The sequence below is a fragment of the Xylocopa sonorina genome, chromosome 16 (assembly GCF_050948175.1).
Source record: "Xylocopa sonorina isolate GNS202 chromosome 16, iyXylSono1_principal, whole genome shotgun sequence".
Classification (NCBI taxonomy): Eukaryota; Metazoa; Arthropoda; class Insecta; order Hymenoptera; family Apidae; genus Xylocopa; species Xylocopa sonorina.
The window spans coordinates 3,362,784-3,389,632 of NC_135208.1; the positions used below are offsets into that span (position 1 = coordinate 3,362,784).

A 26,849-nucleotide genomic window follows, 5' to 3' on the forward strand; every position below is an offset into this window, starting at 1 on the left:
CAGGAACGATTACGTCAACTGGCTTTTCCTTTGTCGTGACAAACAAGGCGTTGAAAGCCAGGCACAAGCAATATTTAAAGATCTGCACACTGGCAGCACTCGTTAGTTATTTATGAAATCACCAGTGTCCAGTAAACTGTTCCATACAAAGCATAACGTTTCTGATAACACATAATTAATATGCACAGTGAGTCACTCGACTGTACCACATAAATTAATTGTTCGCGTGAAAAACAACCAGAATCGACTACCAACGAGCTTATAATTATTAATAACAGAGTCTCAGGGAATTTATCGTGGCAATTTTACAAATTTTACACTGAGTAGATAACACTAAACACAAATTAAAATTCGTGATTATCAATATTACGCTTTGTTCTTTTTTTAAAGTCAAAATAGAGTAAAATAATTTATGATTTTGACATTAAACTGCAAAATGACCACCATTTGGACCTTTTGCGCTGAATCAATAACGCAGGAAGCTACAAAAAGCAGTAAAACAGGTGAATTTTCAAGGGAATTCGATATAAAATGGCCAAAAAAAAAAGAAAAGCGATTGTGTTTGACTAAAAAAAAAGTTAATTCGAGTAATTTCAAAGCAACAGATAGAAGAAAATCGAGGATGCAACGAGTGGAACTTATAAAGTAAACAAGATGGCGGTTGAAAGCAGTTTAAACCCTGTCGAACGTGACGAAAGTGCAGACGATAATAGCAACAAAGTTCTATTCGCGATTTACACGACAATATTATTATCTGAGCGTGTCTCTCTCTCGAGAGAGAGAAAGAGAGGCCATCCACAGTCGATGAGGTCAACTCGAGCGCGATTTCAGTGTACGTCGAGCCATCTGTCGGTGTGGTTCACGCAACAGCTTGCAAAACCACCTGGTCCCCCTTCCGTCGTTTCGTTTTTCCTCTTTTCTGTGGCTGTGGCACACGCGACACAACAGTGAAGCGATCTCATCGCGTCGAGCAAGCATCAGAGAGGAAAGTGTCGGTGAAAATGAACGAGAGGGACCTGCAATTGGCCAAGGCGATCGCTGGGCTCGAGGTGGACGAGAGCAGGCCGAAAAAAACGGCGGTCTCGAAAATGCAGGACAAACAGCAGACGTTCAGGTGAGGGAATTTCGTTGTTTCGGCTCTGACCTTTCGCACGGCAGTGAAGTAAGTCGCGAATTCATCTGAACGTGGTCGATATCGATCGATAGATCGCTGAATTTCGCGGGGTTTCGTTTGAATTCACACATGCGCGAGCAGTGCTCGCCACTGTCGATGGCAGTGCTCGATCGTGGCGAGTCGAGTGCCTGTTGATGGCGTTTTGCGATCGACTGAGTGGTTTCTAGCGGACCAAAGGCCATAGAAATTAAATAGCAACGTTAATTGACCCTGGGACCAGAAGTGTCGAGGCCAGAGGCCATGCGATATCGATTAATCGAGCAGTTGGTCACGATGTGCAGCTGACACTGTCTCCAAGTGCGATGGTGGTGTAATGGTCAGCATAGTTGCCTTCCAAGCAGTTGATCCGGGTTCGATTCCCGGCCATCGCACATGGAACCATTTTTTTTCACCTTTTACCATCTTTCTGTGACGCCAAATCGCGCCATTGCCTTCGAAATGGAGCACAATCAAGGTCGAACGTTCTACTTTTTAGCAGCTCAGATCGAGACACGTCGTGACTGAACTGTTAGAAAGGCGCAAACTTAATTTTCAGATCGTATTTGTGAGACAACCCAGACAACACAACAAAAAAATTGCATAACAAAGTGCCTTTTGCTCTGACGAAATTGGGTTGTCAGGATGTGGCTTTGTTGCAATTTATTAGCTTGATTGCAGCCTCTTTTGCAGTGAAAATGATTAGAACCAGTGAACTGTGCGATAAATTGCAGTGAAATAATTAAAATATGCGATAAATGACTGTAAAACTAATAACATGCGCAATAAATTACAATACATTAGTTTCGCTGTAATTAATTACATAGTTCTTCAGTTTCATCGTAATTTATCGCATACTTAAACAGCTGTATCGTAAGTTCTTGCGTGCTTCAGTAATTTATTGCAATCCGCTGCATGTTTCAGTAATTTTATGGCATTTTCTTGCGCGTCTCGCTAATTTCATTTCAATTTCTTCTGCATTACGCGCTTTGGAGTTCAAAGAAAGAGAAAGACGTATAAGAAAGCAGTAAAAAAGAGTGAGAAAGAAGAAGGGACGCTCTTTTAGAACCACTGTCGCCATCTCTGCGAAAAGTGCTCAAACTTGTCGCAAACGATTATCGACAGAGAAGTGAATTTCTTAAAAAATACTGAAATTAATGCTTGAATAGTTTCAGCATTTTTCTAGAAGATGGCGATAGTAGTTCTTAATAAGTTCACTTCGCTGTCGATAATTGTTTGCGACCAGTTTGAGCACTTTTTAAAGAGATGGCGCCAGAAGTTCTGAAATAAGGTGAATAGCAGCTGTCTCACTCTTTTTTATAGCTTTTTTATGCGTTTTTCTCTCTCTATTGCCTCTATTAGGCGGGAAATATCAAATAAAATACAATAAAAGTACCAAAATATCAATAAATTATAGTAAAAGTAATGAAATGTGCAGTAAATTGCAATAAACTTGAGTAAAATTGTTGAAATTTACATCCTGACAGCAGAAATTTGTCACAAGAAGAGCACTTCGATGTTACTTGCCATTATTTACAAATGTAACTACATATTGTGCAATTTTAATGAGAAAAAGAGCTCTTAAGTCTCTATTGTGCACCATTTTTATGACAATTTAACAAAAATATGTGTATATAACTTTCAGTAACTGTAATTGTAGGCTACCAACAACCAAAACGTCTGTCAGCACTCAATCTGTTAAGCATTTGCTAAGTTCTGACGATTTTAATTAGCACAAAAGCACAATTTGACTGTTGACAAGTGTAATTGCACTGCGGTGCTTAAAGAAATGAGTGAATGAGCATATAATGTCGATTAGTGTGGGTGTAAATGGCTTTTTAAGCGATTCCACACAGTGCAAGTGGCATTGCAGTGCCGCAATAGCGGCAAAGTTGTGTTGTCAGGGCTGACGAGCCAGAATCGCGTTTAAACGTTCGAAAACAGTCCTCATCGTCGACAGGCGTCATATTTTACACCATCAGCGATCATAAATTCACTCCACGCGACTAGGCTACTCTTTTTACTGACATCTAACCGTTTCTTTTTCTCTTGAAGCGATGCTCGGTGCGAGTTAACGGTCGATTACGTCGAGATGGTGGAGCCGCGAAGGTAAAACAGTTTTCTACACGTCAACGTTACCCCCAGCTCCTCTGTAAGTGGCGCAATCAGCATGCTGACTGTAGAAGTTGCTCGAATTTTGTCTCGTCCCTTTGAGAAACCCGCCGTCGAGGCCCACAGCTGTGTGTAAAACGCTTGAAATCTCTGTCGCGAGCACTTCTCGCAGCTCAAATCGATCCAACCCTGTCCTGGTTGCCACAAAATGTCACGTGAAAAGCCTGTGTGCCGCGAAAATGCATGCTTCTTTGTCCCAAGCCAGTGTGATCGTCCGTACGCTTCACCTTGTAGTTGCACAACGCCTGCGATGGACGTTGTTGCAAGCAGTCCCTTCGTTTTCACTCGTTTATCCCAATCCCACATCGTTTTTTTTGTTGTTTTCTCGCAAAACAAGGCTTTCGAGCGTGTCCAGCCTTGGACAAACTTGAAGGAGGGGCTTCACACGCGCTGGACATACTGGTTTTCAACTGATCCTGCTCTGTTTCACGGTCGAGCCGACCACTTTCGTTTGTGCCCACGATTACAGCAGCTTAGTTCTCATTCCACGCCAAATTAGACGAGAAATTACTCCTCTGCAATCGTACAGTAGATCTTTACTCTTTATCAGCTCGATTAATCCCTTTTGTCGAGCGAAATTTAACGTTTTATCGCATCAGATGTCGATTTTTATCTTCCCGTTGCCATCGACGCTTAATCTCGAACGAAAACAATGCTTGAGACCCACTTTTTTCACTTTAGAACTCAAATCTCGCGAAGTACGCTGTTACCCTTAGTGTTACGACCTACATTATCGACACTGCGCGCGGTTAGAGTAAAATATGGACTAAAATGGAGCAGAAGACAGTGCAGAAGTATTTTTAAGGACCGTTTACGATTGTTGTACGACTCGTTTACCTTAAAAGCATGCGTACAAAGTGTTTACACATGCACAGAGTGAGTAACTTGGCGCATTGCCATTGTCAAGATCGCGACACGTCATTATCGCCAATCTGGCGACGATAACTTCCTCGTAGGCTCTTTGTCAACAGAAAACGAGACACTGTCGTTCAACAATGTTCTCTTTTCCTACGATAATTAACGACGCAGGCAATAAACCAAGCTGGTCTGGCAAATCTGTTTATCTTCGATCTCGCGGAATATTTATCGACTCACGCGATTCTCAGAAGCAGCAAGGACAGTTGTTTGCATAGTAATGTCGTCTCGAGGTGCACTGAGTGCAGTACGCGATGAAAAACGAGCGTACCAGTGTCTCTGACTCGAGTAAATCGCGCTGACGACCTTGCTCTCGCGAAAGTGGCGCCATTTCGTGCCAATAAACAGTGGCAATGATTCGATCGAGCGCAAAAATATTAGAAAATGGAGTCATCGTCGACAGCTGGCCTCGATCATGCTCGCACGAGTGCCTCGATCGATCGATCACGCGAGCAGCACGTGAATTCAAATACCTGCACAAATTATGCATCCCACAAACATTGCGGCAAGCTTCTTATGTCACGCGTTTGTTGATTCTGCCAATCAGTGTTCCGTAACGATTTTAAGTCCACAATTTCGTTGATTTCCAAGATACACATCGATCTTCAGGCTTGACGACTGACGACAGCTCCATTTTAACGCCAAAGCGTCCATTTGCAGTCGCAGAGGGCAGTTCTGTCGCCTGCAAACCAATAAATCACTCGTTTATGACAGAACTGCCTTTACAGTCATCTTATCAATACTCGATAACGATTTTAAGTCCACAATTTCATTGATTTCCAAGATACACATCGATCTTGAGGCACGACAGCTCCATTTTAATGCCCAAGCGTCCATTTGCAGTCGCAGAGGGCAGTTCTGTCGCCTGCAAACCAATAAATCACTCGTCTATGGCGGGAAGATAAGATTAATTCGCGAATCTGGCGTTGGTTTGATCAATAAGAGATCGAAATGTTCGCGCAGAACGCGACTGACCGCGGGTTATCGCCATTGGGTTCGCCTGTTATCGCCTCGAGGCGCTTCTTTTCCCTCTTTCGCGGCGATGCATCAGCCTCGCGGATGTGTTTCGCGCGGATCCTCGTCAGTTCAACTCTGGCTGGTATTTAGTGATGCAACGTGGCGGGAGTTTCCTGCACAGGGCGGTTCTGCTCAAACGCAATTCGAGTGTCAATAAAATTATCAGGTAGAGTATGACGTCAGTGGTTCTGGTTATCGATTGTCGGTAAACGACGCGACTCTCGCGAGGTTTTCAATGCCACGTTGCTGGCGCAGACTCGAACGATCCATTTCTCGCGATTTTTCAATTTTATATTGCCTTTTGGAGCTGAAAAATCGCAATTTGAGGCATTCCAGGCAGTAAAAGCGACGCGTGTGTGTTTTGTTTTGGCAATTTTTGTAAAAAGTGTGGCGCGTTTTGGGAAAAAAAGGACTGCACTGCCCGGGAATCGAACCCGGGTCGCAAGAATGGGAATCTTGCATGATACCACTACACCAGCAGTGCTAACTGCGAGTTTTACTGTCGTTTCTCGAGGATCTGCTTGTTGGGTTTCACATTTTCGCGGTTAAAACCCATCTAAACCAAATAATAACAATTTTTATTGACACACAAGTGTCTTAACCATCAACCACTACAAAATAAAAAGCATAACTTCGAAATTTTACACAAAGAACATTTACATACACAAAAGCAACCATCAACAGTATTTAAAAATAATAACACAGAACAACTATGTTAATTTACAATCTTTTTTTTTATTTATATTGCGTAAGGAAAATGGTTGAATTAGTACAATTTTTTGCTGTGAATTTGTTCGTGATTGTTTGTTATTTATTTTGGTGGCGATGTAATTGCAATGAAGTGCGAATGGTGTGAATTAAAGCTGGAAAAACGGCAAAAAAATAAATTCTGTGCGATGGCCGGGAATCGAACCCGGACCAACTGCTTGGAAGGCAACTATGCTGACCATTACACCACCATCGCACTTGGAAACGATCGTTTGTGCCTCTCCATTTCTGGCTGCCTCGCGTCACACATTTGCATTTGCTATTATTCGCTGTAATTCCATGATTTTTCACTTTTTTGTTGCTAAAATCGCGTCTAATTCATCGTAACACTGCACTCTTTCACTGACCAACATTAAAAAACACACATCTGTGCTTATAAACGTGTGTAACATCAATGTGCACTGCAGCAACGCGTGGCACATTTGCATTTGCTATTATTCGCTGTAATTCCATGATTTTTCACTTTTTTGTTGCTAAAATCGTGTCTAATTCATCGTAACACTGCACTCTTTCACTGACCAGCATTAAAAACCACACATCTGTGCTTATAAACGCGTGTAACATCAATGTCCACTGCAGCAACGCGTGGCACTTAAGTCCACTGACTTTGGTGTCTCAAAATGAGAAAGTATTTCATTTTATGGGGCACATAAAGCAGTGATTATAGAAAGTACTGGTTTATTTGGTGATTGCACGCTGGTGTGACAAAATATCGTTCCAAAATGGCAGATTTTTTCGATTTATTTGGAAAATTTTGGTCCACAACAGTTGCAGAAGGGAATGGATCGAATTGTAAGGCGCGAATTATTTATATTTGCGTTGTAAAAGGGCTGAAAGGCGCCAGTCTCGCTGCCAAATACCTCAGCCGTGGCCCACGTGGCCAGCTCGGTTTTGCAACGCGGTCGCAATAAATTCTGATCGCTTTCAAACCGTAATTGCATTACTCGCAACTGGTTTACAGTTGCGATTGCGCAATCGCAGGGGCGTTAAACGGAGCTGCGTCGCGAAACAAAAATTATTTCCACGTTACAATCAAGAGGATGCCATAAATTTCTCGATAAAACAAAAACAATTTAATTATCCATCGATATTTTTATTGTTTTCTTCAAAATATACAATACAAACATTTCACTGCTTTTTTAAGTCCTCAAACGCACTTTTCTTGGACCAATTTTGAAGTAGCCTTCCACGAACCCTTCTTTATCGACTGACACGACTTAAAACGCTCTCTACAAGGTGGTAACTTAAGTTATGGAGCCAGAAAAAAAATAGAAGATCTTGTTAAGTGAATATCGCAGTTGGGGAGCGATTTTAATACTGTTTTTGGTCAAATAGTCGAATAAAACTCGTTTTTATACCCAAAGCATCCTGCATAACGCTTTGCAAGGTTAAATTAGCTCATTTCTAGCAGAATTTTCTCAAATTTTTCAATATTCTCGTCAGTAACACAAAAATAAGTAACCCAACTTCAATGTAACTCGCTTTAAACTCTTTTTAACACTCGTATGCTTTTATTTTCGACGTTATCGAGTGGTCCACAAGGCAATCACACCTTTCTCAACACTTTCGAACAGAATTCTTAATTAAAACCACAAAACTTCAAGCAAAATCTTCGCTCAACTAAATTGCACGAGTCCCACCAAGCAATGACTCATTTAAAAAATTCTCACGCACAAAATATCAGTCAGATTGCGATGAAAATTGGCACGTGAACGCTTGACAAGTGTATCTACCTAGAAAAAATATAATTTCGATGGTATAGTAAAGGAGAGAGGCGTTAAGCTGCCTCGAAGTCGTCCAACGCGACGCGAGAGGCTCAACGTGGGACCGGAAGTCGGCCACGGCCCCTCTTATCAAGATGTAACGTACGTGTGCTGGAAGAAAGGAAGCGTGGCCAGCCGTGGAATTAATTTTCGAGCCGTTGCTGCCTTAAAATGAAAACCAACGTGGATATTTTGAATAATACGAAAATGTTCCTCGACGCTTTCAGCGAAAATGGATCAAACTGAGACTGCAAATGGGCCCAGTTAATCGTTCGTTCGCCTTTCATTGACGCTTTCACCGATTAGAAGCCAGCCACGCTTAGAATTCAGACTTCCTACAACCGTGAAAACAACATTCGCTATTAAACAGTCGATTCTCGCTTTTCTCGACGAAAGCGAAGGAAACGAAAATTATCGAGCAATAAAAGTGGCTTTCGATTATCAATATTTAGTGTCTCGACTTTGTTTCTTAAGTATTGCACTATTTTTTAACGTGCAAGTAAATTTATGCTAATTAGAGTGCTAAATATAGCAAATGTCAGAGGAAAATTGAATATAAATTATTCTGGTATTTGCATAGGCGGTTCTTTGACTCACTGTCATATTTTAAATGGTTTATTATTACTTGACAAACTGTTTAAAAATTCTGATTAGTCTCAGCAAGCACTGATTTAATTACAACAAATATTTTAAATAATTTAAGAGAAATGAATATGCTGCAGTTATTGAATAATTAATATCTGGACTTAGTTTCTAAGGTGTTGGATTATTTTTTAATATGGAAATAGATTTATGCAAATTACAATACTAAATATAGAAAATGCCAGACGCAATGGCAGAGTAAAATTTAATATAAATCATTCTGGTATTTGCATAAATGTTTCTTTGACTCACTGTCATATTTTATTAATTATTAGTTGACAAAGCTTTGTAAAAAAGGGGGTTGTATCAAAGTTTCACTTGAGAACTTAAATTAGTCTCAGTTGTTTCATTCAAAAGTGCAAGCATTGATTTAATTACACAAAATAATTTAAATAATTCCACTTAAATTTAATTCTGAGAAGCATACAATGATTTCACACATTTCTTGCTGATAATCGACAAATTATTACTTGACAAATCTTTGTAAAAATAAAAGTTACATCAAAGTTCCACTTGAAAACTTAAATTAGTCTCAGCTGTTTCATACAAAAGTGCAATCAGTGACTAAATCACAAAAATAATAAAAACAGCTCTGCAAAGCGCCACTAAAATTAAATTCAGCGAAGCAAACGCTGCAATAACACAACCAACAAGCTGACAAAATATTAAAATCGCAGAGAGCATTGATAATAAATGAATCAATTTCGTGGGACGTGATTGACCCGTGGCTCAGCAATTATTTCACGTTTTGGCGGCCATGACCGGTCACTCTCGCCTCATTACGCCCGTTTAAGACAGTCGTACGCAAAATGGCGGTGGTGGTGGTGGGGCGACGCGAGTTAGAAAGCAGAGCCAGCGAGGTTTGTTGCTCAGTGAACTCGTAGCGGTCGTCGATCGCGGTGTGCCTCTGCGAACGGTCCTCTGAGTCGTTTTCATTCATCGAGCAGTGGTGTATTCCGGTTCCACAGGCCTCGTTTCCGCTCGATCGATTTCCACGCTCGCAGATCCGGTCGCCAGTGACGCTGCGTCGCCCAACAGTGACGCGTCGCGCGTAAATCCGCTCGACGCGCGCGTTTAAGCTAGCATCAACGACCTTGCGAGCATGCTTTCTCTTTTAAAAATAGTCTCGAGCCAGGCGACGCTCCTCTGCGACGATAATTCACGAATCGAGCTCGAAACTCGCGCCAAAATCCAGCACAATTGCGTTTACCTTTAAGTGCAAACGAGAGACTTGAGTCTCGATGGTGGTGGAATCGACCAGCTGAAGTTACGCAACGCTTTCTAACTTGTTCAGACGCGTGTGCGTCGAACAGTCCGAGCAGTTTTTCTATTTTCCATCGCGTTGGTCGAGGATCGTGGCCAGTCGCGAGCCCAACGGCAGCAGAAAAAGAAAGTTGGGGCGCTCGAAAGTGGCTCGAGCGTTGCTCCCTGCCGCGAGGAAAACAAATAAACAGTGGGAACAGAAATCGATGGAACGGTTCAAGTGTCAAGGATGCCGCGAGCTGCTCTGCAGAGTCGAGGATCGCTCGTGTGAGACACGTGTTGCTTCGCGTGGGACCGCCAGGCGCGATAGAAACGGCTGATCCATCGAAACAGACGGATATTATGCGCCACGAGTGGTGAAAAAAATGGTGGGCGAGAAAGCGAGATGCAGAAGCGTGAGCGAAATGCTCGACTGGCGATGCGTCGCTGCGAACAAAGCCAGCGTCAGCGTGGACGACGCGTTCGTAGACGCGCCCTTCCTCGAGGACTACGACAAGGACTCGGAAATGCGGCGACGGAAGCGCTCTGGCACTTGGCCGTGAGTAAATTCACTTCTGAACGCTTTGGACGTGGCACAGACTTCGTTTGGGAAACTTAGAATTTTTTAAATCAACTTTTCATTACTGTAAAGTAATGTAAATTCACTTCTGAACGCTTTGAACGTGGCACAAACTTCGTTTGTGAAACTTACAATTCTTGAAATCAATTTTTTATTATTGCGTCAGGAACTGTAGATGCTGCAGTTCTGTGGATTTAATTGGCTGTGAGTAAATTCACTTCTGATCACTTTGAACGTGAAACAAACTTCGTTTGCGAAACTTACAATTTTTTAGATCAAGTTTTCGTTACTGTGTCAGAGGCTGTAGGTGCTGCAGTTCTGGGGATTAAGGTCTTTGGGTCGTGCAAGTATTTAACTAATTTTTCGCATCATTTTTCCATTATTATAACAGAAACTGTAGATGTTGCAATTCTGTGGATTTAAGTCCTTGGTTCGTGAAAATATTTAACTAATTTTTCGCATCATTTTTCCATTATTATAACAGAAACTGTAAATATTGCAGTTCTGTGGATTTAAGTCTTTGGTTCGTGCAAATATCTAACTAATTTTCACAGCGTTTTTTATCTATAATTGATCAATTTTCCACTATTACATCAGAGACTGTACACCTGACAACTCTTTGGTTTTAATTCTTTGCTTCTAACAATAATTCACTAAACAAGTAAACAATATTTTTGCATACATTGTACATTAGAGAGGGTAATGAAGACTTTTTACAATATTTTAGAACAGCCTTCATTCATAAAACTTAAATTTTCCACTATTACATCAAAGACTGTACACCTGACAACCCTTTGGTTTTAATTCTTTGCTTCTAACAATAATTCAATAAGCAAGTAAATAATATTTTTGCATACATTGTACATTAGAGAGGGTAATGAAGACTCTGTACAATATTTTGGAACAACCTTCATTCATAAAACTTAAATTTTCCACTATTACATCAGAGACTGTAAACGTGACAATTCTGTGCTTTGTACAATAACTCAATAACCAAATAAATTTTATTTTTGCATACATTATAAATTACAGAGGGTAATGAAGACTTTTTACAATATTTTAGAGCAGCCTTCATTTATAAAATTTCCAATTTTTCGCATAGTTTTGTAGATCAACTCTCTGAGACTGTGCACAAAGCAATTCTGTGGCTGTGGTTCGTACAATAATGAAATTTTTCCACAAATTATAATTTCTAGAGCGCAACAAGGCTCTCTGACAACGAAATAAAAAGTAACCCAATCGAAACCAGTATCCACTTGAGCTTGTCAATTTCGTAATTAAACAGTGCCCGCGTAATCCGATTCCAATTCGTGCGAAACTTGAGCGTAGCTGGCGGTGTGATTGCTCAACCTCGTCGTTGTTCAGGGCCGCATCTACATCCAGCAATACATTCAATTCGTCAGTTTAACACCATTGTAACGATTTTTCTAATCAACGAGCCTGAATGCCTCATCTTTTCCACTTTCTCTTGGGTCTCTCGCGCGAGGCGAAGTGCAAAACGAGCAGAAAATAGACGCGAGCCGTGGCGCAACGGGATTGATTGGTCGTTGGTGGTAGCAGAGCGTGCGTGGACCGCGCCACGACGCCAGCGTCGAGCCGCCCATGGCATCCTCTTGTGCAATTCGTTCAGTGGCGAAAGAAACGTGTGCCTGCGCTGCTGAGCGTCGCGGTTAGAGCCTCGTCAGCCGCCTCGAATTCGCTCGCTCGTCACGCTGGGGCTATGCTCGCGTATCCATGCACATGGACGAAGCCGAATTAAGGTAGGACACGTGTCGGTTAACCTAAATCTGGCGTCGCGGCGACATGTGCCTCGTCGCAGTGTCGTGCGTCGTTTATGTAACGCGCTGCTGTGAAAGTGCTCGCTCGATGGGATTACCTGTTGGTGGCCAACGAACATTTCTAATCGACTGTCGTGAAGAATCCATCCTTGCCTCATTTTTGACACCATTTGCAGTGCGCATTCCGCTCGAAAAACGAGGCTGACGGTCATTTACAACCGCTGCGCTCGTTGCAATACAGAAATCAATATCCTCGAGATTGCCACAGCTCGAGAGAAGGATAATCGATAGTGCACCACTTCGATTGTCAGTGTTGGATTAATTCTCGTACGCGGTGGAAGCTTTTCACCACCTTGGATCCTTCGTATGACCATCGAATCGATTGTAAATCGAAAAATAGCGAACCCAATAGGCTGCTTTCGAGCACAGTCGCATCTCGAGCAGGACTAAAGCTTGTCCTAGGTTATGTCTCCGCTCCAAAGGGAGCAAACGTCCAACCAGCGTGCGTTACACGCGCACACGTGCGCGTATCTCTCGTTTTAGCTATTCCAACGCGCGTCTGGTGGGAGTTTTTTCTTGCTCCTTTCTTCGAGACAGAGAACGCGTTCACCTTTCGCCGTGTATAGTCGGTTACTCCGATTCTGGCGCCTCGAGGCTCGCGGTTGTCCAATAGCGAGCGTCCTGCGCAGGTGGCGTCGCTTCTGATTGGTCGACTGGACACCTGGCGCTGTCTGTACGCTTCGTTTCCTCTCGACGGACTCTCCTGGGTCCCATGGCGCCCTCGTTTTCCAACCGTCGCGTTGGAATCTCAGAAATTCCGCGCTCCACGCAATCGATTACCGAACTCTCGACTCTCGTAGCGTCGATCGTTCTCTCCTTTAGCGGATCGACGGAGAAGAGAGTTGATAACAGGTCGAGAGAGAAAGGATCGTTGTTCTGCACAAGCCTCGTCTGAAATCTGGGCCAAGCCGCGATTAGGGATACGCTGTTCGCTCTGAAAGGGCCTGTCTCTCCTTCTCCAAGCCAAACGCGTTTCCCAATCAATTCGAGAGAAAGTCGAGTGAAACCAGCGACGAAAAAAAGTTACCTAACACCAACACAATCTTTTAAGAGGCTCTCCTCGTTCGTTCGCCAGTTTTTATCTAGCCGCGAGACTCGACTGCCACTGGTTATCGCCTTTTTAGTGATAAGCTGGGCTGATTCGACGAGATAGCGTCGACAAGAACCTCGAAGGCGATCGTTTGTACCGACAGTGCCTCAGAAATGATCCCAGACTCGTCGATCGTCACTCCACGCGCAGTTGCCTCGCGTTTCGGTCCTTTCTAAAGGCCCCTTCTCGCTCTGAATAGCACGCTGGTGGTCGCGAGGGCCTCTCGAGTGAAGTTTCCAGGGCACAGGAAGCTCTAAGTACGCGTAATGGCGGTTCAAGAGTGAATTGGTGCGCGTTGGACAATGCTTATTGCTTGGTGCATTCCTTCAGGCGGTCTCGAGGGGTTCAAGGTTAATTGATCGACGCCTTGAAATCTTCCACTGTCGATTGTGACCTGTAGTGGCGTCGAATACGACGAATTGCACGGCAAAGAACACGCTGGCGAAGTTAAAAGTCATCCAAACCGTGAACTCTAACGCGAGGACGCAAAAAAGAAGCGCCCTCGGCGCTTCTTGGCAACAGACTCGCCTCGAAGGACGCATTGATCAGCTTTCTGGTTCTAAACGATCAGCTGGGACCAAAGGAACCGCTGATATTTCGAGAATCTTCGCACATTATTCGATGCGATCTTTTATGTAATTTTCTTTACTCTGCCACGTGAAGAAAAAAATAAGTGGCGCTATCAGAGGACACTTGATCTGTGTCAATATCGATACGACCAGTTTGCTGACTTTTCAAAGAACATTTGCTGGATAATCGATCGAGAGAGCCAATTGAAATGGTGGACCAAGACTCACCCCCAGTGGACGTCCACGTGAACGGCGACGTCGACGTGAATTGCGATCTGATGGACGCCTTTGGGAACGGATCGATCGCCTCGCAGATGCAGTACATTTCGCAGAACAGAGTCCTCAGGTAGAGAATGATTCGCGAACGAAAGCAGCCTGAACAGAGAGAAAAAAAAAACGCTGTACAAATATATAACGCGAGACGATAAAGTAGAGGATCGTTCGAGCACACGTGTGCGCAGGTTTGAAGAGGCTTCAAGGTAAAAATACGTCGTACAAGTAATTACAGCGACTGGTCGCAAGAAGTTAACACTTCCTATCCGTACCTTGGGTCAAACGGGCAAGGAAAGGATCTCGTGACGCACGTCCAGCGTGCTTTACAATTTCGCATGCACACGCGTTCATTTCTGCTTGCATAATTAAAATAAAATCTCGCAGTAGCTGAGAAACGACCGTTGCATAAAACGCATTATGTCGATTCATGTTTTCCTTTTTCCTTTTTCGTTATACAATTTTATCGCGTCGATTACGTTTCCTACTTTCGCCTTTTTGCCATTCCACTTTATCAGGCGGGGTCGTTAAGGTTGACTAACTGGCAAGCTTCGCTGTAATCTTCGATAATAAAATCATTTCACCGTCACTGCGTACGTTTACGAAGGTGCTTCGCGAGTGACACCTTTTTTGCGACTAAAAAGAAAAAAAAAATGGTACTACAAGGTATAAGCATCGATGCAAATCGAGACAGAGAAGAGTCGAGTCGACGTGCTTATCCTGAGAACGTAATTTCCTCGACACGAGCGAGCAATCGTTGCTCGCGAATCCTTTTTCCTTCCATGGCCAACGTATCCTCCTCCTCGTGCAGTCCTGCGTGGAAAGGCGAGGGAAGAAGGCACCGATAAACGAAGTCGAAGGCCGCGAATTGACATCGCATCCGCGTAAACACTTTTTTTTCTCTCATCAATCCACTTTACCTTTATTAATTCACGTTTCGTTTTCTGCTCGCAGGAGAACGAGAAGTCTGAACGCGCCCAGCCCGATCCAACAGTTTGGGCCATGCGGGCGAATCATGAAGAACTCTGCGATGGTCATGTGAGTAAACCGACATTAAAAATGATATTATACGTTCTTCGAGGCAGTTCCATGCTTAGAAAGCCAGGTAGAATCGTGAAACTCCTATTGCGTCGCTCTTTCTCTTTCACTGGCCCCTTTAATGGACTCCAATAAGCATTTTGAGCCAATTATCCGTGACAATGACTGCTTTGAACCGAGTCTAACTCGCTTGGTGGATTAGAAAGCTGTAGGGACAGGTTGAGAAACAATTGTACTCGAGATCTGTGTCCCATCCACGTCGCTATCAACTATTATGACAGTGGCATTGCGTAACAGTGGCAAACAGATGTTATCTGTGGCAGCCAGATGCTCGATAACTACATCGAGTCGCGAGCGCAGCCACGTTTCTAGCTCTCGGTTTCATGAATTTCCATTGATCGACGTAAAGGGAAGTCGATTACGTTTCTTGGTTAACGCACGATCCATGACGCGAGTGTTACGCAACCTGTGGAGCCAAGTAACGATGAGTCGCGCGTTTTTCGTGCGTTTCCGCGTGAATTAATGCGATACTTAACCTGAACCACGTCGAACAATAAACGGAAGTGGCGTGTTTACGCATGCAGCGCACTTTGGCACGGCCAGTTAATGCCGTCTAATGTCCAGCGAGCCGTGCGAGCTGGACACGCACGTGAATCAGAAATTTACCCGCGCGGGTAACCGCGCGTCTGCGCTTGCGCCTCGTGCGATTGTTTACCGTTAAAAATCGTCGCGGCGTGCTTGGTCCGCGTTCAGTGCGAGCGCGACTCTCCAGCGAGTACCACGTCATGGTTGGGACCGTCAGGTAGGCTTATCGTGGGATTTTCGACGATTATCTCTGGTGATCCATTCGATAAAGAAAAAAAATTGAGGTCTCTTTGCATGAAAACACAAGTTTCTACTCGTAGAAACTTCAGAAAGCTCTGTATTGGGTTCAGAAAAATTGTGATTCTCTTGAGAATTCCCTCTAATTAATGAATTTGTAACTATGTAAAGGTTGTACGCATAGATTGGGATTGGAAAATGAACTATTTGCACTTTTGATCCCATACAGAGGACACCTGGCAATCAGAGCGTGGATTACTGCCCACTTTTAAGTCACAATGTTTCTCTTCTAGATTATGTAAGTCTGTTCGAGGTTTATTGAAAGAGTTTGGCGTTTATTCCGTTGCAGGACCATACAGGATCCAGCCTCCCAGAGGTTGACGTGGTACAAGCCGCCGTTGACTGTCCTGGTGATCAAGAAAGTGCGTGACTCTTCAGTACTGCCGCCGTTCGTTCAGCTGGTTACATGGCTGATAGGGGTGAGCACGATCTTCACACGCCTCCTGCGTGATCTCTGACGATGTAATCGGTGGAAAAAATGACGTTACGCGAGACTCGACTCGCGTGGTGCACGCGCACGCGTTCTCCATTCGCGTAATCGCTGTTTGTGTTTCGTTTCGTCGAGTCGCCACGCTGTTTAGCGATTCCCATCGCGTGACTCGAGCATTTTTTCATGCATCTCATCCTCAGATAACTTGGCGTCATTATCGTGCGTCGAGAATTGCGCGTTTGCAGTATCCAGCACGCGATGACCTCGAACTTTTCCGCAGGAGAAACGAATGGTGGTGTTCGTCGAGGCGTCAGTCTTGGAGGACCCAGCCTTGGCTAGGGACCCCAGGTTCCAGGGAGTTCGAGACAGGCTGCAGACCTTCAGAGACGGCACTGATGATCTCCAGGTAATTCTGGTGTCCATTTTCTTTGTTTCTCGCTTCGAGAACGAAGAGATTGATCCTAGTTTTCGCTCGAAGGACCGTATCGACTTCATCGTCTGTCTGGGCGGCGATGGGACGCTGCTGTACGCGAGTCTGCTGTTCCAACAGTCAGTACCACCTGTGATGGCCTTCCATCTTGGTTCCTTGGGCTTCCTCACGCCCTTCGAGTTCGACAATTTCCAGGAGCAAGTGACGAACGTGCTGGAAGGTAATCGAAACGTAGCACACACTTCTTCCTCGAGCTCCTCGCGAGCAACACTCTTTAACATTTAAACGGTCGAGAGGCAGTCACGTGCGACAAAAGGCAATCGAAACGTCCGTTGAAACGAAGTGCCATTATCGTTAATGGTTACTGGGATCATTAAGTCCACTTTCAGCCGGCTGAACGACGAGCTGTTATTGAAACGTGCGAATTAATGATAAGTTAGACTAGCTTATAGTCAATCTTATCGTTGGGGCGTTAACAAACAGAGTCTTAAATCACTAATTTAATTAACCATGATAGCCAATACTTACCAGCATAAATTAATACCACTCTGAAGCCTGAAACACTGTTACAATTAGCAAAATCATGTCTTGAACGAGACAATCACACTTTTGAACGGCACAGTACACATACAACCACGCTAAAGCCTCGAACACTGTTGCAATTAGCAAAATCACGTCTCGAACGAGACAATCACACTTTCGAACGGCACAGTAACGCGTTTGGCGGTCCATGAAGCGTCGAGCGCTGTTGCAATTAGCAAAATCACTTTTGAACGGCGCAGTAACGTAAAAATCGATGAACACCCCATACTGGGTGGAAGGTCGCGTTGAAAAGCGAGCTGTAAATCTGACGGACGTTGGCCTCGACTGCAGGTCACGCGGCCTTGACCCTGAGGAGCCGTCTGAGATGCATCATCATGCGAAAGGGGGAGGAGAGCAAGGAAGCGAAGCCGCCAACGAATCTGCTGGTGCTGAACGAGGTCGTGGTGGACCGTGGCCCTTCTCCGTACCTGTCCAACATCGACCTCTTCATCGACGGGAAGCACGTGACCAGCGTGCAGGGCGACGGGCTGATCGTGAGCACGCCAACAGGGTCCACTGCCTACGCAGTCGCTGCTGGTGCCAGCATGATTCATCCGTCGGTGCCAGCGATCATGATCACGCCGATCTGCCCTCACTCTTTGTCCTTCAGGCCGATCGTGGTGCCCGCGGGCGTCGAGCTGAAGGTATTTCCGAATTTTTCTTCCTCTCTTTCACTCTCGTCGCCTTTTATAGCCACTGCGAGGTTCAGCTGACGAACTTTGTACTCGACGTGCCTCCAACATCATTTTAGGCTATAATTAATGTAACGTAGAGCTGTTCGATTAGTATTTGTATAAGGTTTCTAGCGAGATACAGTGCAGCTGTTGCGTTAGTTCCTCGTGGATCCATGGAGAGTCCTTAATCAAGGCATTATTGGGACTTTCGGTTCATTATTTCAGTCCCATAGATGGAAACTTGGTCCTCCCGCATTCCCAGACAATGCGTTGCTCCGTTTTAGAATATTTCCAGGGTATTTCACGTGACAGTGGTCTTTTTCTATCGCAGATCTCGGTTTCGCCGGACAGCAGGAATACCTCGTGGGTGTCCTTCGATGGTAGAAACAGACAGGAACTGTTCCACGGCGACAGGTAATTCGAAATGGTCCTCAGACCCAACTAATCGCAGTCTCTCGCGTTTATTGCAGATAATGGCTAACAGCAACGCCCGCAGCACAGCTTACGTCTCCTTCGACGGTCGCAATCAGCAAGAACTACGCGTCGGCGACAGGTCTGTCCTGTTGATTCGTTAAGAAACCAGCGAAAAGGCTTACCATTTATCTGTTCTCTCGCGCTCATGCCTCGAGGCACATCTAAAAAGCGATCCTCTCCACCGTGTTCGCTCATTCGTTTCTTCTCTGGTCCATCGCATTCTTGCTTTTTTCGTGCCCCATACCTTGCCACCCACCTCTGATCATTCCTTAAACGGTGACGGATGGAAGATGGGATCTTGTTTCGCTCCTCATTCCTCCCTGAAACGAGACGTTGGCTGTACTGCAAGCTCATGGTATTCTTCATGCTTCATTATTCGATTGCTGCTGTCCAATTATCACGTTCAATTCGTTTAAACCTCGCATTGCTCTCTTCTAATCTGTGGTTTGTTCTTCTCAGCCTGAGGGTGACCACCTCGATCTATCCAGTGCCCAGCATCTGCGCAGCAGACCAGATCACTGACTGGTTCGACTCACTGGCAGAGTGTCTGCACTGGAACGTACGCAAAAAGCAGAAACACCTGGACGAGCTGAGCGATCTGACTCACTCGTCCAGCAACGACACCCTCGACTCTCTCGATCGCGACAGCTAGGCCAGGAGGACGAGTCGCAGCAGCAGACTCCGCCAAAATGATCGTTCATCCGGTTCCGTGGATTACTCAGTGGCTCGTCGTGGATCTGGCCAGGGTGGAAGAGAATGAACTCGCGCGTGTGACAAACATTTGGTCCAATTTTCGAGTAATCGAGGGACTCGCGATGCTTTGCTCGTTCTTGAGGTTTCTTTCTTCTCGCGCGAGTTCAGTGCATCGCGAACGGAAGTGTCCTCCGTGTCCAGCGCATAATTTCACGCTCTACGAACGGCCTTTCACTTCGACCCCAGCTTCTTTCTCATGGCGCGTGTGCAATTGCAAAAAATCGCGACACTGCACAGCTCACGACACGTGTAAATAGCGGACAGGATTGCTGAGAAATTGGGTAGAGAACGTAGGGTAATTTATAGAGCTATTCGATCGACGACTGATTAACTATTGGGGGTACAAAAAAAAAAGAAAAAATAAGGAATTGCTGCAAAAGTTTTATTCGTACCTCGTGTTCATGTTTTATTTATTACACGCTCGTGGTTTCTCGATGCATTTCAAACGAACGACCTAATCGATTGCGTTCCGCACATGGGTACAAGTTCCACTGGGTTTGTGTCAAGCGATCTTTGTTAATTGCAACGGAAATAAAATACGAGCGCGGTTCAATCACAAGGAACAGCGTGTTCTCGCCATCAGAGTGCGAGAACATCCAATTACAGACGGTTGTCTTTGTAAATGTCGAATGTACTTTTCCTATCGATAAGCATTTTTAATAAAAATATCATTTTTCTATGGAAACTACGGTCCATATCAATGGTAGGCAATGTAGACGATTAAAAAAAGGCCCACTTAAATTTGACACGTCAATTTATGTCTTGATAAGGGAGAGCAAAAAAAAGGGAAGACGCTTTGAAGATAAGACACGAAGCATTAGAAAGTCTGACAAACACGGTGCTATAATTTCAAGTGTATTTTGTATTCTCTTGCGCGCATAATGCAAGCTTAACCAGATACGTTTCTTAAAATATCACCGGTTCTAAATATAAGACCAAGATAAGTCGGTACGGGAGATCAACAGAATATTTTAAGCAAGTGATAATGCTGAGGCGCGAACACTAGCTAGTTGAGTCATTAGCACTTATAATGCAACCTTAACGAGTTATCTTTCTGGAGACATCATCAACGAACGGCTAATTTAAGTAAACAGGGACTAAAAATAGGATGGAAGGTTTAAAAGTGGGCAAAGAGCAATAAAAAATAAAATATTTCTCTCAAAGTACGTGTGACCGAGTCAAAGCTTCAAAAACTGTACAAACGTTAGAAAGGAGGTAAGAAACGGAACTTAAAATGCATCCAAGATAAATGCATTATAAGTTTCGACATTGATGCATTTATTTCTGCACAACCAAACAATAAAATATACATTATATACAAGAATTGTATAAGATCCGCACGAACTTGTCACATTTGTTAAACAACAATACATAATAATAAGTAACGTAATTCTTCCAACTGGCTCGCAAGAAACCCAGCTCGTATTGATAGAGAGCTTACACAGCTCTGCGCCATTTGACCCATTCGAAACAAGCTCCGCAATATTTTAAACAAAATCAGGACCGCTACAAGAGTGGTCGTTAAGGATATGAAACGTGCATCGAATTAATTGTAATTGCAAATGGTTTTCAGGCTAAAAAAAGGTCTCGAATGGGTCTCGTAAAGAGTAAAACATAAATATCTACCTCTAAGCTCTTACATTTGGTTGCATCAGTCGTGGACGTGTATTAACGCGTGCACGAATTCGCGCACACATACAGGTCGATCAAGTAAACTAACCAATAATCTAACGAGAGCTATAAAACCGCAGCTATTGATCTATGAATTAGGTTCGATCGATATGTACACCGCGAAATCGTGGTCGAACTTAAGCGTTCTCCAAGGAAGATGGACGCCATCGATCGCACGCGATTGGATTACGATGAATTGATAAATTAAAACTTACCATCGCCACGGTCGAAGAAAGCAGCTGCTACGAATCGACGCCACCTTCGAATCGAGAGAACCGTCCGCGAGACGAGGAGTTTTAAAAGGGTCCACGAGCGCTGCGAGACGTTCAAACGTTCGCCACGAGTTTCGCGCGGTCACGCAAAGCGTTCGAGGCGGATTCAAACAGTCGAGGGCGCTGCTGTTCGCCGTTCGTCGCGCCCAAAACGCGCGCCAATGTTTTAACGCGATTTCTTTTTTGCAGAAAAGAAGACTTGGAGCATTTACGAACGTTGCTGCTTTGCGTCTTCGAAGAAGATAAGTCGCGAGCTGAAGATTTGCGGTTATTTGAATTTCATCTGCGTTGATGCGCGTCTTTTTTAAATTTACAAACGATTTTTCATCCCTGGTCTGTTGTTTCAGCGCGAGATTAAGTCTGGAGAGACTTAGAAGGTAACGATCAACGCTTTTCTAATTAGCAAGAGCCTCAGCAGTAATTGCAACGCCTTCTCTCGCGTTCTTGACGAACTTAAAACCGTCCATCGCGCACTGAAAGTAACTGTTCACCTCGAGGCTAGCTCAAAAGCAGAGAAAAGACTTTTCTACTCTCTGTTCGCGTGTTTAAGCGTCCTTTTCGCCAATTTAGTGCCTGCAGTTCACGTACGTCTCCGTTCTGCCGTTTACGATGCGAACGTAACGAGTACAGGCTCGTACGAAGAGTGCAGGTAGTCTGTGGTCTGTAAAAAACGAGGAGAAACAATTTTAATCGCTTCCGTCAGTGCGTACAGCAACATTTTTCAAGACAAAGTTCCTTAGAAATCATTAAAACGAGAACACGTGGTCACACCATCGACAACAGCAGTAAATGCTCGTCTAACTTCAAAATTGCACGTCATTCAAGGTCTGTTATGGCACACGGTGTTAACTGGGCACGCAAAGGCAATCGAAAACCGTCACAACGGAGTTAGTATTGTTAGAGCACACACTCACATGCCTTCTGATCAGAATCCTGGTTCAAACACGAGGGCTGCTGGATGTAGAGAGCTGGTTTCAGCGGTCTGCCATCCTGGTCCTCGACCTGGATCACCAAACCATGATTGCTGCCGTTTCCATGAGCGTTCCTCGAGTTTGGGCGCCAGAATCTCAGCCCCTGTCTGACGTCCAACGCGAGATGGGTGCCTCTGGACGTGAGCGGCGTCACCACGGAGTCCATCAGACGTTTCTTCGCTGCCAAAACGATTTTTAATCGTACAGAATGCACGTAATTACACGTTGAAATGCTCTGAGACTCACATCGATGCCTCTTTAGGGACTTGGTGTAGTAATAAACGGATATCCTGATCTTCTTCTCGTCCTCCTCCTCCTCCTCGAAGGTGCTCTCAGAGGAGAACGTCATGTTCTCTTGCGGCAGCTTGAATATTCGCAGTTTAGCAGCGACCACGTGCTCGTTGGACGTCAGGTTCAGCTGAAAGTGCATGTTCATGGAGAACTGGTCCGACCAGGCTTCCTGGTCCGTGTTTCGTGGCACTTGACCTGTTGAACACCAGCAAACCTCGAGACACACGGTTGATAACGATCGTGGCGGGTTTTAACGAACTTACAAGTAGGCGAGAACATGGCCAGACGCTCGCGTTGCACCTGGTTGGCATCCGTGCTGACGTTGAACCTGCCAGTCAGTGCCAAGACCCGCGATTTTATGTCCTCGATCGCTTTTTCACCCTGACTGCACAGAGAAACGAGAGTTTAGTAGCTGACAAAGGGAAGGGAGGCGTTCGAGATGGCGAAAAACCACGAGATAGAAGAGCAGAGGTGGTTCAGACGATTAGTGAGTCGAGATTGAACTGGTTAGAGAGACGGTGACGCAAAGATTTTCACTCGCAGACGCGTGCAAGCTCTTCCGGGTGGCAAGCCAGGCCAATGGACGGTGGTCAGTGACCCAGAGAGCCCATGGTGTGGGCCAGAGGTATTCATTGTCCTCTCTAGACGTCGACCAGACTTGGTCTAGCGGTGAGACTGTTCACGCATTCGTCGAGCGTGCTCTCTCGTCCACTTTTCTCGCGCGAAAAGCCGTCGAGTCGTTCACCTGAGGTGAAAAAAAGAGAGGAGAGGAGCGTCTCTGGCAAGGATTACGCCCACTTGGACCTTTGAGCGTAGCCGATCGCGCGTCAACGACCTCAGCGCAGCCTCGACGGACGATCAGAAGCGGTTTTCCCTAAACAAAGCTCCGCGGCCATCGAGCAGAGACGCGGAGGAATTTTTTCCGTGGACCCAGAGCGTCCCACTTTCTTCCTTTTTCTCGTTTTTTTTTTTCACTGCCCACAGGAACTGTCCTGGGGAAACGGAAGGGAGGACTGGCTCGAAGGCAGCGCAGGCTACGTCTCGACGAGTTGCTGGTCGATTCCACGCGTGTAGTCGTTCATCTAGCCGCGTCCAAGTCACGCATTCTACCGCGTCTCGTTGCGTACGTGTCACGTCTGTCTGCTGTCTGGGAAAGGGAAGGACTCTGGTGTCTGGAGGCCGTTGCATCATGAGAATCGATCCAGTGATCCTTCTCTGGCACCGTATTAAACAGAACTGCCCCTTATTTCCAACTAATGCAAGCGCAGACACTTCAGAATCCGAATTTAGAAGATTTCTTTTAAACTGCACGAAGATTGAGACTTAAAAAGAGAAGAACGCAGAGTAGAAAGGAGTTGAAACGAGGAGATGCACGGTTGCATCGTCGAATGAGTAGCCACTGGCCACAAAAGCTTCCTCTCCTCTCCTCCGCGCGTCGTCTTCGCTCGCATAGGCAAGGTCAGCGCATTAAATTGAAATGTGTTACGTAACCTCGTAAGAGAGCAGTCCTAACTGCAGTCTGACTAGACACCCGGTGATTACGAGGGTGCTCAACCGTTTTACGCCAAGCCAGAATCGAGTCGAGTCATCGAGAACGTCCCCTTCCCCTGATCTCGTCCTTAATTCGCGTGGTGGTCGTTGAATAACGCGCGCTACCGTTTCGATTAAGTAACCAGCGTGCGCTCGCGCGCCGCCACGCGGCGTCGAGGACGACCAGGAAACGCGAGAGGACCAAACAGATTTCCGTGTGAAGGCGGAGGAGGAGGAGGAGGAGGAGGAGGAGACGGAGGACTCTCTCAGGCTACGCCAGTGCCGACACGAATGCATTTACGCGTCTAGACTTAATAAAATAAAAGAAACGCCTTCGCACCCGCGCGAGAGGAGCAGCATAAAAACACAGCTAGGGACCACGACGGAATTTCCACCACGTGTCCTTCCTCTCTACTCTCTCTCTCTCTCTCTCTCTCCCTGGTCCCCTTTTTAACAGGAATATACATTTCGAAAACAGTTGGGACACGAATTTTTTTTTTTATCCTCCCTCGAAACGCCGCGCGGATGTCGCGCCGCGCGATATTTTTGCTGGCCAAGTTCGCGGGATATTTTTACGTCCGCAGAGGGCAACGGTTCGCCAGGAACGTCTTTGTCGTCTGGTTCAGCCTGGAGAACCTCTCGTTTCAAGGCAGAGGGGGACACACACTGTCGAGCGTTACGTTTTCATGCGTGCACACAACACACCTCCACCAGAAATCGGCTCTTCTTGCTGTTATCGCGTCTCGTGCAACAGCGGCGATGAGATAACCGCGCGCTGCGAGCCTCCGCGCGCGAGCCAAGCGGGGAGGAAAGCCAGCTGGAAAAGCGACAGGTGAGATAGAGCGAACGAAAACACAAAGTGCTTGCAGAGAGTTCTCCTCGTCAGCTCTCTCTCTCTCTTTCTCTCTCTCTCTCTCTCATTCCGCACACACGAGCGTCTCTTACCCACGAGAAGCAGCGCTCGTAGCGCAACCCAGCGGGGTGAGGCTTACCTGTCGAAGCTTGAGGTTACGTTTCCTCTAAAATACACAAAAAGCACATTTTGTAGATACCAAGTGAGAGGCTGCTCTCTTTAAAATTTCTCGCTAAGCAAGCCAACTCGCGACGATGGTAAACGCGAGCCAGTTCTTCTGGTTCACGGTTTTACCCTCGCGCGAGTCGAGTGCAATGGCTGAAGCACAGATTCGAGAGAATGTGGGGCGATCAGTTCGCGCGATCACACTGACTTACCCTCGTCGATGAGCGATGGCTGCTTGCAGATACGTGGAAAGGTTCGCCAACGGAAGATTGCTCGACGACGCGTTGCTGTTGGCCATGAAAAGCTTCATAGAGTCTGGTGCGTCGTTCTGGTACTCTGACGTGTCGTTTTCGTGCTCTTCCGCGGTCCATTTCTGCCTCGAATCGTAACCAGAGTCCTCGTAGTCTGAAGTCTCGTTCTCCTCTGTGTTCTCGAAGTCCAGAGAGTCGACGAACTGTGGAATCACTCTGTAAACGTCGTCCTCGACCCATTCCAGACCCTCGTACTCGTTCACCCTCTTGGTCTTCTCGTTGCTCCTCGAAACTGGCATTTTATCCGTAGAATTCTCAACTTGGAAGTTAATATTGGTTTCGTTCTCGTTTTTACTCTCTGTATTCGTGTTTGGTGTTGTAACTGAGTGATTGGTCAGTCGATAGACCAAAGGCACAGCAGTAGCGACAGTTGGAGCCATCGTCGACGTCTGAAAGGAGCCAGCAGCGTTCCTCGAGGTCGTCTCGAGGTGGTACTTCGAGGTTTTAGGGTGGTTCTTGTTGCTCTCGTCAGAGTTAGAGCTAGAGTCGAACTCAGAATCATCGTAGCGGATCTTGAAGACCACGTGCGGCTCCATTGCTCTGTCGAACTCTCTGCGAACCACATCCACAGCCTGCTCCTCCTTACCCTCTGGCTCTGACCAAGACTGCTGAGCATCCAAATTCTCGTAATCTAAAATCGCCTGTTTATTGTACGCCTCGAAGTCGAACTCCTCCACGCGTCTGTTCCTCGCAAAATCAGGATTCTTCGAGGTCGACCCACCCCAATATCCACTCTTCCTCTCGTTACGCAAAGCCTTGGACCAGGAGGACTTGGCGTGGTCCTTCCTCCTCGCCTCTTCGTCCCTCTTTTTACTCAACTCCCTCTCTCGTATCGCCAGGACCTCCTCGAGGCTGTAATTCAAGCTCTTCAACAGCAACATGTCACCAGTGCTCAGATCGCCAGTGATTATCTTGAGAATAGCCTTCTCCAACATCTTCTCGAGCCTCCTCTCGCTGAATGGCACCGTGCCCTTGGCGTCCTCGCCGTTCAGCCTGTTCTCGTCCCTCTGACTCGCTTCAGCGACGATCGCGTGCCCTCTCGCGTGGTCCTCCTTCCTCTCGTCGCCTCGCTGGCGATGGTGACACGACGCACTGTTCAAAATAGCAGCGACCAACAGCGGCGCGAGGAATCTGAGGAATCCTCCCATGACGATCGACAGGGCGGCTGCTATCGCTGTTTCGATTTGAAAAAAACAACTCTCTCTCTCTCTCTCTCTCTCACTCTCGATCCTCTCAGCGGACGACTTCGCGTCTGTTAGCCGCAGACAGCGTCTCCCATGGCGTCTGCCAGCCGCACAGTCTGACCCAGAGAAGAGGAACAACCGACGGAGGACACGCGCGACGCGTGCTGGCGTTAGAGCAAAGCGGGTGACCAGTCTAATCGCATCTGGGGGGGGCCACGAGCGTGCAACGCGGGGAAGAAGATTCGTGGCACGCGTGTGCACGGGCTGAACAGTAAGTCTCAACTGAGCCTGGCTGGCTCAGTTCACGGGCATAATTCTGTCT

The 26,849-nt window shown here is 45.9% G+C and overlaps 2 protein-coding genes and 3 non-coding genes across 12 annotated transcripts; 2 read left to right on the plus strand and 3 right to left on the minus strand.

Annotated features, from left to right (window-relative positions):
* Positions 1 to 1,003: 1,003 nt before the first annotated feature.
* On the plus strand, positions 1,004 to 19,946 carry LOC143431042 (NAD kinase). Of its 8 annotated transcripts, XM_076907534.1 has the most exons (9): positions 1,004 to 1,114; positions 3,206 to 3,259; positions 14,971 to 15,054; positions 16,226 to 16,355; positions 16,647 to 16,772; positions 16,845 to 17,016; positions 17,670 to 18,022; positions 18,384 to 18,466; positions 18,986 to 19,945. In XM_076907534.1, the coding sequence occupies exons 1-9, from the start codon at positions 1,089 to 1,091 to the stop codon at positions 19,176 to 19,178; spliced, it is 1,221 nt and encodes a 406-aa protein (XP_076763649.1). In that variant the 5' UTR covers positions 1,004 to 1,088; the 3' UTR covers positions 19,179 to 19,945. The 8 variants fall into 8 exon arrangements, with proteins under 8 accessions (XP_076763649.1, XP_076763652.1, XP_076763650.1 ...); XM_076907537.1 differs by lacking the exons at positions 3,206 to 3,259; positions 18,384 to 18,466 and adding an exon at positions 18,523 to 18,605 and having other exon boundaries at positions 1,010 to 1,114; positions 18,986 to 19,942; XM_076907535.1 differs by lacking the exons at positions 1,004 to 1,114; positions 3,206 to 3,259; positions 18,384 to 18,466 and adding exons at positions 5,332 to 5,420; positions 18,523 to 18,605 and having other exon boundaries at positions 18,986 to 19,942.
* Trnag-ucc (transfer RNA glycine (anticodon UCC)) lies at positions 1,474 to 1,545 on the plus strand. The gene has a single exon. It is a non-coding gene; the product is annotated as a tRNA-Gly (tRNA).
* On the minus strand, positions 5,668 to 5,738 carry Trnag-ccc (transfer RNA glycine (anticodon CCC)). The gene has a single exon. It is a non-coding gene; the product is annotated as a tRNA-Gly (tRNA).
* Positions 6,147 to 6,218, minus strand: Trnag-ucc (transfer RNA glycine (anticodon UCC)). The gene has a single exon. It is a non-coding gene; the product is annotated as a tRNA-Gly (tRNA).
* Positions 19,947 to 21,725: 1,779 nt separating the features above from the next.
* Positions 21,726 to 26,491, minus strand: LOC143431026 (uncharacterized). The gene is made up of 6 exons (XM_076907511.1): positions 25,245 to 26,491; positions 25,007 to 25,033; positions 22,748 to 22,869; positions 22,440 to 22,679; positions 22,137 to 22,373; positions 21,726 to 21,883 (listed from the first exon to the last, which is right to left on the minus strand). Exons 1-6 carry the CDS (start codon positions 26,489 to 26,491, stop codon positions 21,789 to 21,791), a joined length of 1,968 nt encoding a protein of 655 aa, XP_076763626.1. The 3' UTR covers positions 21,726 to 21,788.
* Between the last annotated feature and the right edge of the window lie 358 nt (positions 26,492 to 26,849).